Consider the following 14495-nt stretch of genomic DNA (forward strand, 5'->3'; position numbering starts at 1 on the left):
ACCGGGGCTCATTAGGCCCCAACTTCACCGACATTCTGCGAGGTTGTAGCATGCAAGATGGAAAAGCATGACTGACTGACTTGTCTTTGTTTGCTTTCGCCCAAAGGGCTGCTGGGCCACGAACAATCCTAGTATGTACTCGGGCCTTGTACAAGTATTTCCCACCGGCGGGGAATTGTCGCAACACATGAGCCGTGCGTGCACTAAGGCTAAGCAAGCTGTGTTCCCCGCCGCCAAGATGAATACCTACAGTACAAGTACTACTTCAGGAGGTAGGCAAAAACTGCTCGCACCTCAGCCCGGATTGGGACAAGGGTGATGCCGCCCTTTGCTCTCCCGTCATGGACGTTCTCTAAGCAGTCCCTGAGGCTTTCCTTGAGCACTCCCGGAGCAAGCGCGCCGGGGCCTCACCAGCCTAATCTGGCCCCCTAACGATCGGCGAGCCCTCCCGCTGCTGCCTAAATGCCGACCTACTTGTACCTGTAGTGTATTACCACATGCTACCGGCTAAAATCGGACATTCCCTCCTCCCCCAATCTCAATCCTCGAAAACTCCTGTGTACTGACATCAAATGGAGATGGCCGGAGACGCAGGCCGGAACGGGGGAGCCGAAACGAATGAGGAGCATATCATACCACATAATACAGTACCCCATACTCGAACACAGCTCGTTTGGACACGTGACCCTTGTACCTGCTCTGCAACGTACCCCAAGCAACCCCTGAATTATTGAGATTGGAATGCTTTTTTACCCAGAATCAGGGTGACGGAATTGGAAACCCGTCTTTTGCGTGATCGGATCCTATCGTCCTCAAGCGTTAAATCGCATACCGGAAATATTTATTCTCCTTATCCGTCAAATCCAAGAATTCCTGGCCGTTGGGTTGAGGTGGAAGTTCGGCGGCATCCAGGTCTCGCCTTTGGTTCGCTCGCCAGTTGATCCACCAAAGCCCCAAGATACACAGCAAAGAGGCCGAATAGACACCAAGAATGGTATACTTCGCCTTCATATAGTATGGAGGGTCGCGGAACGTCTGAGGTCCGATCAGGAAACCGACGCAGTAGGCGATCAAGATCAATGCGTTGACTGTCGTCTTCTTTGTGTATCCTGCCACGTTGGTGCTGACAATGCTGAGTATCAGAATCAGAGGGGACGGAGAATTTCCCAGGATGATATAATAAGCAACCAATTGGCCGATGCGATGAGCTGTGGGGCCGTGGCTGGACAGACCGGTCATGATAGCGATAGAGAGTATACTGAGCATGATGGCCAAACTTGCCGTCAACATGCGATTTCGAAGCTTGCCGGCGAGGTATGAAAAGAAAAGATTCGTTACAATTTGAGTCACACCGCTAGGCATGCTGATGAGGAGTGTGGTTTTGGAGTCGAATCCCCAACCTTGGATGAGCAACGCAAAGAAGACGGTCAGGCCTCCGGATGGGATCAGCCACAGGACACAAAAAATACAGCAGAGCCAAGTCTAGAGCATACTGTCAGCAGCAGGCTTAAAGATGACGTCCAGTATCTGGTCAATAGCTTACGCGTGGATCTGTGAACGCTTCGCGAAATTGTGGCCATTTGAAGACCTTGCTGCCGATACCTTGTTGATTGACCCGAAGACGTTCAATGGCAATGTGTCGGTCATGGTCATTGAGCCATTTGGCGGTAAGAGGAGATTCGGCGAAGGAACAGAACATGAAGCCGCCGAAGATGCAGGTGAGACCACCCGAAAGAATGAACAAGGCTTTCCAGCCGGGAAATGTGATGCTGGGGTTGCCGAGAAATCCTGCCGCAACACCATATGCGAGGGCAGCACCTCCAATCTGCGCTGCCGCATTTCCAATGTACCAAAATGCGGTTCGTGTTGCTTGTTCGTCACGTTGATACCATCGTGCCGTGACGAGCACGAAACCGGCCGTGACGGCTCCTTCAAGAGCGCCGAGGATGAATCGGACCACCATCAAACTGGCAAAATTGGTGCAATCTGCGTGAAGGCAAAGCACCACACCCCACACTACGATTATGACGGATAGATACCTGGCGAGGGGAAAGCGTTGCATCAATCGGTTGTGGGGATAGACGAATGCCAGGTATCCAAAGTAGAAGATGGATCCGCACCTGCGAGGTCCGGTCAGCACAACTTAACCCTGGTCTAGCATAGGTAAGAGGGATCTTACCAGGCATACTCTGAGGATGTTAGCTTGGTGTCTTCGATGATGCCCATGACTGAAGAATAGCTCAGGAGTGTCTTGTCAAAATACTGCACCATGAAAGTCAAGAACATCCAAGGGATGATATGACGATCGATGGTGCGCCGGATGCGTTTGTTTTCAACCTCATCGTAAGTGACGGTCTCTCCCAAAGTGAAAGAAAGAGCAGCATCGGCCTCTTTGGCGACCTTGACAGGCTGTTCTTCGATGAAGAGCCCTTCGGCAGGCACGCCAACTTTCAGGTCATCTGACGTCCAGGGCATTGCTGCTGGCAATATGCCAACTTGCATGAGGTGTCGGATTGAGCACAGGTGTTGGGTTTGCGGAGAGGAAATGCTCGGGAATTTTGGCTTGGACATGTCTTTACCCGAATGGTCTTTTATAGCTGAGTCGTAGGGATATATGGTCAAACGATCGAGAGTTCCCCGGACCTGTGCACAGACTCGTCTCTCTCCGTTGCCGAGGGTCCTGAGGCCGGAGGAAAGCAGCTTGGCGACTGGAGAAATGTCATACAGGACGTCTGGCGAAAGGAAATTACCTTGGTATCGATGCCGGATCGAACCTCTTCCACGACTTTGTCGCCCACTCCATGGTATCGTGCAGATTGTGGGCCGTGCAACCTCGGTCCTCACCAACCATTGACTCTGGAAAGGAAGGGGTTAACCTAGCGCTATTCGTTATGTGCGGCTCAACTCCGTTGTCAAACCTCTCGAGCCATTTATCCCCGCATATTGTATCAGCACCTGCTTATCATGCGGAGTCATCGCGGAGACCACGGTAGGTGGCAGGAGATAGTAGGGGTAGAATAGCAAACGGTAGGAAACAAAGCCAACTAAGCACGGGTTGCCTTCAAAATTGGTGGAGGGCTAGTGTCGTGGAGCCTCCTGCCGTGCTTGCATAATCACCCAGGTCAAGCGTGGCGATGGTGCTTTCCTTACCCGGCGAGCAGACATAATGATCAGCTCATGCGATGTGCCATTCCTCTGTCTTGGGTAGACGTCGGCCAAATTGTCGACATGAATTGCTGCTTCTTGCTCTTGCTCCGGGTATGGATGGGAGTTGAACTAACCCGATTGGGTAATATTGGAGACCTCTTGGCACTCCGGTACCCCGATCTCGCCGAGTAGGGTATTAGAAGGGTATTTGAAGCCGTTTCTGTCACAGAAAGAACTTCTCTTCCTTCTCAATTCCAACCAACTGGATGATCCCTAGATTGATGCAGCAATGGGTAACGTCGGGGCTTCAATAAACTCAGAAAACGAGACAACGCATTCGATTTCAGAAGACCTCCAGCGACCATTAGTGACTCTACCACAAGGCAGGCTGAAGGGAATCGTGCAAACGGATGGCTTCCCTCAGCCGGTAGAATGCTTTTTAGGCTGCGCTTATGCTCAGCCTCCAGTCGGAGACCTTCGATTTCGACCACCCCTCCCAGTTGAGCCCTCGTCGGCAATCTTCGACGCGTCGGAATATGGCAGAGCAGCCCCGGGAAACCCCCTGATTCCACCCCGTATTCCTCTGGTCTACGGCGAGGATTGCTTGACCGTCAACGTTTTTAGGCCGAGGCTTGAGTCAAGCACGGGGCCCCTCCTACCGGTGGCGGTCTACATCCATGGGGGTGCCTTCAATCGCGGAAACTCGTCTATGCACAACACCGCGTCCATGGTCGCTTGGTCCGAAGAGCCCTTCATAGCGGTCTCGTTCAATTACAGGGTCGGAGCGCTTGGCTTCCTGCCCTCTAAAAAGGCGGCGGAGGAAGGAATTCTTAATCTTGGCTTCCAAGATCAAAGACTCCTCCTTCGATGGGTGCAGGAAAACATCCACGCCTTTGGTGGCGATAAGAATAACGTGACTTTGATCGGACTTTCCGCGGGAGCGATATCTGTAAGTACAAGATGAGACCAATCGAAGTGGACATCCTCTAATGCCAAAGTAGATTGGGCATCTTATTCTTCATTATAGCGATGAAAATCCCGGCCCATTTCACCGGGCTATAATTGAGTCGGGTTCAGCCACCACAAGGGATTGCCGCCCTTACGACTCAAAGATTATCGAACAGTACTTTGCAGATTTTCTGGCTGAGGTAGGGTGTCCACAAGACCTTACGGCTCATGACACCTTTGCCTACCTACGCAAATTACCTCTATCTACCATCACCGGTGCTCAAGATGCTGTCTTCAACAAATACAAGCCTACGATGCAGTGGGCTTTCCGTCCAGTTATAGATGGAGACATCATTCGACAGCCACCACTTGAGAGCTGGCACCGCGGGCAGTATTACAAGATTCCCCTTATGACCGGATTTTGTACAAACGAAGGGTCTTTATACGTGGATCGGAAGCTATCGCACCCAGAACAATTCACTCAGCTCATGCAAACTCTTCTTCCAGGGCTACCTGGAGGAGATATCGCTCGGTTGAATGCTTTATACCCAGATCCGTTGACCGGGGATCCCACATACCAAGACGTGAGGACGGGTGAAGACATTGGACCAGAGTACATGCGCGCGGAGGCCGCATATGGTCAGTACGCTCTTATTGCACCAGTCCGGCAAACAGCACATCTCGCCTCGTCGATGGCAGGCGCGCCCCCGGTGTACCTTTACCACTGGGACGTATTTACCACACTCTATGGCGGTGCTGCCCACGCGGATAACTTAGGATACGAAACCTTTGATCGTGCCACAACTTCACAGTCTCATGGTCAAAAGGAAGTGGCGGGCATGTTCCATGCCTATATGACAAGCTTCATCTGCCACGGTGGCAATCCAAATAAGTTGCGCGGGAGGTACAATCATCGTCCCACGTGGGAGCCGTACACTCCCGATCGCCCTCTCACCATGATTCTGGGCAAAGGAAATAGGGAGCTGATAGGAGGAGATGTTGGGACGCCAGCCGAGCTGACTCTCGAGGCTTGTTACGATGAGCAATGTAAGTTTTGGTGGGCGAGAACCAAATTCACGCAACAGTAAGCTGCAGGGGTCTCCGAATTGGCTGGGAAAAAAAGGGAATTCTTTCACCTCAGCCGCGAGGAGAGGTCCGACAGGCGTCACCGAAAACATATAGTCCAGGTCAAACTTTAGCGAACGCTGGGTATCATACAAAGGGTTAGCAAGCTACCAAACGGAACTTGCACGTTTGTCGGAAGCTCGATGGCCATATCTGACACTCGGTCTCAACGCCCGGATAAAGCGTTATTGAAATGTAGTGGCCGGAAACAGAGGCTGCCCTGAAAACCGTCCCTCACGCAAGTGGTTACTAATTCACCATGGAGTTCATGATGATGCGTAATAAAGCGCCCGAGAAACTAGACACCTTGTCACCACTCACGAAGACGGACTGCAAGCAATGGTTATATCCCACGAGACTTCCAGCCCACGAATGGATAGCTGTACAATTCGAAGACTTAGCTGCTTTCGATATCAGGATTCAGGAGTGCTCAGATGCCAAGCCGATCAAAAATGGCCCAAGTGATATCACGCACTTAGCCTAGTGCAGGCGCTTACACGACGCTGACCGCCGTCCTCGCCGTGTCGCGAGAAGCCAAAAGGTCGTCCACGGCATCGACGGTTCTCAAGGAGTTCGGCTCCATCTGAGGGCCGGCAGACTTCTGTGCTTTGCCAACGACGTACACCGCTCGAGAGTTGTGTGGTGTTGATTCGGGGGCACTACGGAGGTCATACAGGTGGTGGCAATCTGACAAAAGGCATGGCGCCATCCAAAGCTCCAATTGTCTGAGACTTTGGAACCGGGGAGAGTGCAAATCAAGAGGAGTTTGCAGCACAGGTTTGAGTCTGCGTAAATCTCCTCGGTGGCCTTTTCTGCTGTCTCGGCCGTAAACCCGCCGGCTAATATGATGGGCGTCTGCGGTCCCCAGAGCTTGATAAATGGATCATTTCGCCGTGTCAGCACGTGGTACGAGGCTGTCGCCACGTCCCCTGCATAGCGGCTCTCGACGAGATGCAAGTAGGCGAGACCAAGCTTCTTGAGCTCGGAAACCATGTAGCAAAACTGAGGCACCGGATCTCCCATTCTCTTGCCGTCGAAATCAGTCCATGGCGATAATCGAATCGTGACCTTCTTGCTGTCACTGACCGCCGTGATGATGGCTCGGGTGACTTCCAGTCCGAATCGAGCACGGTTCTCAATACTTCCGCCATAGTTGTCGGTACGTCGGTTGCAAACGTCCTGAAGGAACTGGTCGAGCAGATAGCCATTTGCACCATGGATCTCGACGCCATCAAAACCTGCAGCGATGGCGTCTGTGATCTTTTTCCAGGCGGCAATCTGCCTGGAGTTCCAGATCTCTGGCACATTGGCCATACCGGATGCCCGGGGGCTTATGAGTGTAGCTTCGGTTATGATGAGAGTGCCCGGGGTTGAGGCGCGTTGAGTGTAGTAGTCTCTTACAATATCGATTGGAATGCCGTCTTCGTCTGCTCGAAACCGCGTCAGTGGTGCCATGGCGATCCGGTGGTTGAGTTTGACGTTGCCAAGCTGCAGTGGGGAGAACAGCCGTTCGCGAGCCATGATGAACTATTGACGAAGATATTGTCCAGAGGACCAAAGGTCGATGTGTCTTTCTCTGTCTTTGAAGCATTGCGAGACTGGTTGATAGGGGTTTTTCTACTTCGTGGTGGGGCTTCAATGCTCGATGCGTGTTTTCCACGCTTACAAATATAATAGCTAAGGAAGGGCGAGAATCGTATGAGCTCGCTGATCAGGATTCCGATGTCTTCAACCTGTGTGACCTTTGCACTCTACCTAGACATTTTGCGCATTCAAGCAGGTACATATGCTGCTCAGGAAGAATCAGCAGAAACTCGAGCGCTGTATCCAAGCACTTTAAACCACGCTTGGTTCCGTTGTGACAGATGAATACGTTAAGTGGATCTGGAAGTACCTTGTACATTACCGGGTATACATTTTATGAACCTAACCGATCCTAGAAAAAGACCCACTGACCCACTTGCTGGTGGGGGTCGTCAAATAAAGAAATACCTGGACCGATGACGATTATACCGAGTAGTCCGTCTTGTTTTGAGTTAAACACGTCTCAGTTCGAATCTGCAATGAATGTTGGTTAAGTGGCCATCAGGTCTGAAAACGGACCGATCAAGCCCTATGAGCCTTAGGCCAAAGACACTAGGAATGTTTTCAGCGTGCGCAATTAGGGCTAGAGTCGGATAACGTGCAACGGAGTCGCTCCGTTGCCAGTAGCCTCTCTCGTCGCTTATCCCCGTTCAAATACCGTCAGATGAGATGTCTAGGTGGACGCGAGATAGTTGTCAGTCAGGAGGTCTCTAGCCATCGATGTCCGCGTCAGGCTTGCAAACTCCGCCACGATGGCAAGATATCGGCTCAGTCGGGACTCGTGCTGAACGTCAGATTCATGATAGCAGGTCGACCAGAAGTTCTGTGCTCGTACTTGCCCAAGCAACGTAGGCTCCACATCTTCGACGGATGTTTATATACACAAACTATGACGTCGAATACTTAGCCGCCGTTTCGTTTCTTTCTTTTCAAAACAAATCTCCAACGTCAACACGGCGACTCGGCGAAGTCAAATGTGTCGAGGATCGACTAGCAGGCCGGCATATGTGCCTTTAGGTACCGACTATAGTGGCAACACCCAAACTTCCGGATAGCCGCCTTGACTTCTAGACCGCCAGCTCCTTGCGCTTCTCTTCGTGGGATGTTTCTTGCTGTGGCCCTGCAATCGTCATCTCGACCTGAGCGTCGGCTGCCTTCTCAGGATTTTCTTCGACGACATGCTTGGGGATGACCACACCCTCCTCGCCGGTAAAATATTCGGTTTCGGTAATGTGAAAGGCGGCCAAGTAAATGAAGACGATCACCCCAGTAGCGTAGAACGCAAAGATAGTACCAGCCTCCTTGATATAGGGGACAGCGATGGAGTCGAGACCGAAGCAGATGGCTTCACCGGCGGCGAGAAAACTTCTGTAGACCCCCTTAATGCCATCATTAGTCGAGACATTCTCAGGGCGGAAAAGGAGAAGGAACTCACCGCATAGACGGCTGACTTGCGAGGTGAGTTTGTCATGGCGCTGAGGAAGTAGAGGATAATGTACTGAAACAGTACGCTCGACACCCAAGTCATCACGAAGAGGATGAAAATAGGAGCAAATCGTGGCTCACTCCAATCTAGAGGATGGGTTGGTGGGTTGCGACGGTCATAGTCGCGAACGCGTATGATCTCCCAGGTCCAAGCAGCTATAAGCGACGTGCCCACAACAGCGAGTCCGATGAATGCTCTCTTACGGCGATGCCAGGTCTTGTGGTCCAAGATCTTCTGTAATCCATAGCCGCAGGGAACCTGGCAAATGACTGCCATGAAAGACAAGAGACATCTTGTCCTCAGATTGTTGTGATAAGCATTGACCGAGCCTGAGTAAACCAGGAAAGTCTCCGAAGGGAGAAACGCTGGAACCATGATCAGGAGTTTCCAGTCCTTGAAAATTTCTAGGTTAGATTTCAGCTCTTCAATCCAGCCCCGGGACTTGACTGTGAAGAGTCGTGTCCCATCATCCCGGACAATCTTCCAAGGATCTCGCAGAAGAAAAGAAAGAAGACCGGCGACGCCCATCATGGCCAGAATGATGACATAGACAGCCGTTGGGACACCTGCAACATCTGTCCGGTTGCGATTGATGACGAGGGGAATAAGTCCTCCAATGGCCGCGCCTACGGCTTGTAAATTGACCGACATGGCGATGAACGAGCCTCGTTCCTGTTCTTCAGAGTATGACATGGCGATCGATCCCATGGTAACCCAGATCAGGCCAGCGGAGAGCTGCCCTCTTAGCAGTGGAACCAAATCAAACGGATGTTTGGACTCACACCTATGGCGACGCCTCCAAAGATTGCAAACCAATTCCTGCCAGTGTCATCAAAATACCATAGTCCGCCGACATAGAGGATGAAACCAATGACCCCAATGCAGGACGATAGAGCAGGTCCAATCGTGTTGAGCACGGTGCCACCGAAAGCTGAGGAGAAAAACCAAATGGCGCAAAGTGTGCTGTTCACAATTTGCACGGTTTCATAGGAGCTCGGCTTGCCACCACCGGCGCCAAGTAGGTTGAGTGCCTGATAGAGTCCCGCGGTCAAGCCTATGATGACTCCCATATTGACACTGTTACCCGTCAGTAAAATATGCTAGTAGCGATATCCGAGAGAACTTTCTTTTGCCAATATGGAGAGTGCAAATGAAGTGGTGGGAGACCTGGAATTTTAAGAGCCATGATGGAGGACCAAAGTGTTCAAGGTGCGCAAATCGTGAGCTTCAACCTATCGTGAGAGGCAGGTTGACCCTTTATGAAGTGAGGGCGTCAAGACTGCCCGGACACAGAATCTTTCAACCCATCATACTCAGACCTCCATCTAGTGACTTTGTGGTGGAAAGGGCCGCGCTGAGTCTACATGATGCTCGGCAGACATTTCATCATTAGTGTTTGCATCTTCCCTCTTCGAAAAGCCTGCCTGGTGAGCTTGAAGGGAGGTCCTCAGATACTGGGCACGGGACTCCCCCTTGATAAGTGATGGCCTCGCGCTGATAGCCGCCTCCCGCAACCTTAGCATTTAGGCACCTCGTATAGCATCGTCTAGAACGAACATGGCGAGTGGCACCGAATCCACCGCACGCAAGAGAACGTTTCTCAATCGGTATACTTCGCTTGTCTCCGTCAGAGGCAAGGTCTAGGTTTAACGCATGTTCTGTAATTGGTATGACCCTAGATTGCATCACAGGCTTCCTGGGTATTGGTTGAGCATTCTGCAGGATGTTTTTAGGATGACGATTGTTGCCCACTTTGAGAATTGGTCGGTCGATCAAATGAAGATCCTAGGCGCGTCCAGCTGACAAAATCTTCTCAACTAGCCCTTGTCTCAAGCAGGCGAGCAGCCCAGACACACGCGGCAAGATGAAAGTGAAGACCAGAAATCATGATCTGATGAGAAGTCCCCCCGGCGCCTAAGGCAGCCAATACGAAGCAACAAGTACCAGTGTCAACAACTCCATAGATCTCTTCGAAGGTCGGACAGTAGAAGCGATGGCTTTAACGACAAGCTCGTGCAGGTATCTCAAGTCCTATTCTGAATGGCTTTATTGATGTCAGAGGCTTAAAGATCCATGTTAGATCATTGCCATGCAGAACCGAGTCGTAACAAGCTGACGCCGTTTCGAAGGTACCATCATTGAAGCATCAAGATATCTGACTGTCCTTGCTCCAGTAGTGCAGCGAAAATCTCCTCTGAATCTATTCCAGAAAAGTCCCATGCCATTGGGTCACCGTACTCGAGGGTGTAGGACTCTGGGACAAAAGGAACGCTCTGCTCCGGGCCCGGTTGACTGCCCAACCAGCCGGAATTGATCGAAGAAAGCTCTCGGTTGGTTGAAAGTTGGAAACTTGAAGATTCAGAAATAGTGTAAGATTGCCCGGGCAAATGAGAGAAGGTAGGCAATCCCTGGTACTGGTCGATTTCCCCGGTCTGTGGTGAATAACTTCTTGGAGCTTGTTCTTTGGATGGTGTCGGGGAGAACAGGGTCAGTTGATCAAGCCTTTGTTTCAGGGAGACGAAGTCAGAGCTCCATGAGTCTTGTCCATCTGACCATTGATGCAAATTCTCCAAGACTGAGACGGAAATGGCATCCATGGCAGAGGCGTAGGGCATAACGCTCGGCCAGCGACGGGATATTTTCCAAATGAGACTCGGAAATGTCTTGACGTATCTGGCCAAAATATTGACGTCCTCTCCTCCTAGATGTCGGCGATCTTGGCTTTTGGATTCGATGCCCGTCAAGACAGACGAAAGTAGATAGACACCGGCTTCGACGACACAATGAGCAGCATGCCACAGCATGAACATCTTACCTAGTCGATCGAGCACGGTGTACTCCTTGATCAAGGCTATAGATGCTTTGACAGCCCTTTTACGCATCTCCTTGGTTGGCGTAGGACAACGAGGCGAAGGCCGGTTCAACCTCAACACCTGGATTTGAAACAACAATTCATGGAATTCAATCTTTTCCGTGAGATTGATGCTTTGACGAATGGCCTGATACCAGTCTTCCAGCCGCGCTTGTATGCTTATATACCAGGACTCGAAAGAAGTATCGGCATTGGAAGCTTGGTGTGCAAAGACAGGATAGTACAAGCCCAAGGTGATCTCACACTCGATCTCCCGTAACGACCACATATGAGCAGAGTGTGTTGGTATCGCTTGAGACTCGGAATCAGGAAACTGGGTGTGGGTGTCAGTCGGTTTCGACGACAGTCTGCGCGGGAGTAGCTGATAGGTACCTTTGCCGTGATCGCCGGTCTTGACCACTTAAAAGGTTGACAGCGGACGCTATGAGCTGCCCTACCGGACTTATCAGAGTTGGAGCACAACATAAGGACCAAAGAAGTGCTCACGCGTCAATACCATATGCATTCCAGAACATCCTCCGTCGAGTATTCAGAATGGCAGGCTCCAGTTTTACCTGGGTTGAGATTGGCAATTCTTCATGCAAGCCGAGATGCAAGGCCAGTCTGCTAGCAGCAGCAGCACAGTGACTGACGTTCACATGTTGGGGGTTCAGGAACCCATAATGGGTAAGAAGCTGCAAGGCCTGGAGGCGCTCCCATGAGCTAGTGGCGCCAACTTGCTCTAGGTGCACGACGGCCGTGGCCCACAGACCATCCGTAGTTGTTGCGGCCCGTTTCTCATCGATATGCATGAGCGTATTCGAGCTGATGGCTAACGTGATATAAATCACAAACGCATCGTAGCCAACAAGCTGCGAACTCTCGTACACCTTGTCTCTGGCTCTGTACAGGTCTTCCTCGCCAATCGAAGGGTACTGCGGGCGGTACGTCTCGCAGTAATGTTTTAACATGGCGTCAACAACATGGCGAGGGATTGAAGAAATTGCCATGGCCCGCCACGACTGGACCTGAGGTTCGGCACCCTTCGTAGCATCCCGGGCTTGACGGTTGAGATATGGTAAGGGCGAGTCGGAGAGAAAATAACTCGAGACCAGCGGAAGGAGCTGCTCCTGCTTGCGGGGTCGTCCAGTGGGTTCGACGGTCACTATTGCAAGGCGGGTTGTCAGTCTCTCCACCGTGCCACCCACCGTGTCCCAGATGCTGCAGGTCTGGCTTTTTACGGCGGCCAGGTCGACGCTTAAACGGCCAACTTGGTCTTCGAGATCCCGAACAATGCTTCGAGGTTTGTCGATCCCGTGGATCGAGTCAAAGCCCAAACATGTGGCCCCTACAGCTGAACATGCACCACACGTCGGGTAATGGAAGTCGCACTAGAAGCCGCCGTGAGAATGAAGCGTGTGAGGTCAAGAACCTGGGTCGTACTCGTATTTTTCTTTTCCGGCAGCGTGCGCAGGCTTTGCTTTGGCGGCGTCTCTTCCAAGGATCGGATGAGGCGGACGCCATCGATACCAGATCGGTGACTGCGCACGACGAAGACCGGCATCGAGGGGCGTTCCTTCATGCGAGGCAGCTCGTGACCAGTGTCAATCCGGCCCCAAGTGTCAGTTCTTTGTGGAGCGAGAAGTCAAGGATAGGTAGCAGCACGGCAGGACATAACTTTCGGGCTCAGCAAAAGGTTTCAATAAGCAGGATGAATAGTCACTGTTGGTGAGCATACACAGCATCGATCAGACATAGGCGAAGTGCGCAGGAAGTGTGATGAAGTTATTGTGGAAGCAAGCACCCATTTATATTACCGACTCGCCGAGTACAGAAACCCATGCCGGTTCGCCCCGCCTAGTCCGCTTCTGGACAGGGTGGAGGAGCCACCAGCCTGGTGAGCATGCCTGGCCCCCAGTTGGCCCCCAGTTGGCCCCCAGTTGGCCCCCTTGCGCCTAACCACCACACTCGTCCAAGGAGAGGTCCTGGCATTTTAACCGGGCCAGAACAGCGATTCGATGGCCTCAGGAGCCTCAGGGGCCTCAGTCAAGTATCTGCTAACGGGTTGCACAAGTGCCCCGGCTTGCTGGCACGAGCTGTTTCCAATACCACCGCCCTTACCCAGTACTGGGTATGGTTATACCGCGTACGTGGACATCTTTCATAGAATCCTGGCTTTCAAAAAATCTAGGAGAACCTCGCGGAACTTCTCGGGTTCGTCCGATTGAGGACTGTGTCCTGAATGCTCGAATACCTCCAGCCGCGCGTCCGGGACCTCTCTGGCAATCTCTTCCGCAAAGCTCACAGGTGTAACATAGTCATGGCGCCCAACAGCGACCAAGGTAGGAGCCTGAGAATTGTCAGACGGTCAACTGTCAGCGTGATGAAGAGGACAGGAAGACGCCTACCGTGATATCCTTGAGTCGCTGTCGAACGTCGAAGCGAGGCATGCTTTGACCGAAAGCCCAGTTTTGGGTCTTGGAATGAAATTGTCCCCCTGGCCCAAAGAACGCTGCAGACGTAGGTTGATCACCCGTGTCGGGAGCTGTTGCCTTCGACGGGTCTTCGGGAGGGCCATAGAAGGGGAGCATCTCTGCAATTGCTTCTTGAAAGTCCGTGTCGCCCAGGAGGTTGCCCGACCAAACTCGGATCTGACGTGCCTTGTCCACCTTGATTCTATCCGACGTCAATATGTTTGCCAAAGCTCCCATTGCTCCGAGTGTTCCAACAGTCCAGGTGTCTATCAATATCAAGCCACGCAGACGAGCGGGATAATTGACGGCGTAGTCAAGGGCCAAAAAGCCCCCATATGAGTGGCCGGCCAACACAAACGTCTCTGCTCCGGCCCATGCCCTGCAGTCACCGGTTAGTCATGCAACCTATCTCGCTGACACACACAAAGCACCTGAGGTTCTCAATGTCTTTCATCCAGCGTTCATGAGAGTAAGGCCCGATCATGTCCGAGGCACCACTTCCTCGGCCATCAAACACCAGAACTCGGAAAAGAGGAGAGAGGTGACTGAAGCAGGCCTCCGGTTCTGCGTGAGTAAACATTCCTGGTGCGCCATGAAGGCCGATGAGTAGAGGTTTCGCCCCGGTCGAATCGCCCCCGAGAAGTCGGACGTGCAGCTTGACGCCGTCGTCCACCTGGACTGTCGATGTATTTGCCTCGACCATGGTCTGTGAAGATAATTCTAGGGAGTAAAGCCCAATCTCGACCCTTTGGTTGTTCACTTGGCTCCCCCGTCTCGGATCAGGTTTACATATATAGAAGGCGATATCGAATGCTTTTACAAATCAGCTCAATATTTCAACAGAGGGGTTTGGAGGCGTTTCGCCATGAATGTCTGAGGT

General features: G+C 52.0%; 6 protein-coding genes across 6 annotated transcripts; 1 reads left to right on the forward strand and 5 right to left on the reverse strand.

Moving 5' to 3' along the window:
- Window positions 1-819: 819 nt before the first annotated feature.
- A1O5_00144 (uncharacterized protein) lies at window positions 820-2475 on the reverse strand (the record flags this gene model as incomplete). The annotated part of the gene is made up of 3 exons (XM_007740764.1): window positions 820-1482; window positions 1544-2120; window positions 2180-2475. 3 exons carry the CDS (start codon window positions 2473-2475, stop codon window positions 820-822), a joined length of 1536 nt encoding a protein of 511 aa, XP_007738954.1.
- Window positions 2476-3436: 961 nt separating this feature from the next.
- On the forward strand, window positions 3437-5183 carry A1O5_00145 (uncharacterized protein; the record flags this gene model as incomplete). Its single annotated transcript, XM_007740765.1, has 2 exons — window positions 3437-4096; window positions 4149-5183. The coding sequence occupies 2 exons, from the start codon at window positions 3437-3439 to the stop codon at window positions 5181-5183; spliced, it is 1695 nt and encodes a 564-aa protein (XP_007738955.1).
- A 601-nt stretch (window positions 5184-5784) lies between these two features.
- Window positions 5785-6741, reverse strand: A1O5_00146 (NADPH2 dehydrogenase; the record flags this gene model as incomplete). Its single annotated transcript, XM_007740766.1, has 1 exon — window positions 5785-6741. One exon carries the CDS (start codon window positions 6739-6741, stop codon window positions 5785-5787), a length of 957 nt encoding a protein of 318 aa, XP_007738956.1.
- Window positions 6742-7871: 1130 nt separating this feature from the next.
- A1O5_00147 (uncharacterized protein) lies at window positions 7872-9360 on the reverse strand (the record flags this gene model as incomplete). Its single annotated transcript, XM_007740767.1, has 3 exons — window positions 7872-8183; window positions 8240-9025; window positions 9073-9360. 3 exons carry the CDS (start codon window positions 9358-9360, stop codon window positions 7872-7874), a joined length of 1386 nt encoding a protein of 461 aa, XP_007738957.1.
- Window positions 9361-10425: 1065 nt separating this feature from the next.
- On the reverse strand, window positions 10426-12705 carry A1O5_00148 (uncharacterized protein; the record flags this gene model as incomplete). The annotated part of the gene is made up of 4 exons (XM_007740768.1): window positions 10426-11475; window positions 11535-11595; window positions 11649-12489; window positions 12513-12705. 4 exons carry the CDS (start codon window positions 12703-12705, stop codon window positions 10426-10428), a joined length of 2145 nt encoding a protein of 714 aa, XP_007738958.1.
- Window positions 12706-13302: 597 nt separating this feature from the next.
- On the reverse strand, window positions 13303-14318 carry A1O5_00149 (uncharacterized protein; the record flags this gene model as incomplete). Its single annotated transcript, XM_007740769.1, has 3 exons — window positions 13303-13491; window positions 13550-13994; window positions 14047-14318. The coding sequence occupies 3 exons, from the start codon at window positions 14316-14318 to the stop codon at window positions 13303-13305; spliced, it is 906 nt and encodes a 301-aa protein (XP_007738959.1).
- Between the last annotated feature and the right edge of the window lie 177 nt (window positions 14319-14495).

The sequence above is a fragment of the Cladophialophora psammophila genome, assembly GCF_000585535.1.
Source record: "Cladophialophora psammophila CBS 110553 chromosome Unknown aczJe-supercont1.1, whole genome shotgun sequence".
Taxonomy (NCBI): Eukaryota; Fungi; Ascomycota; class Eurotiomycetes; order Chaetothyriales; family Herpotrichiellaceae; genus Cladophialophora; species Cladophialophora psammophila.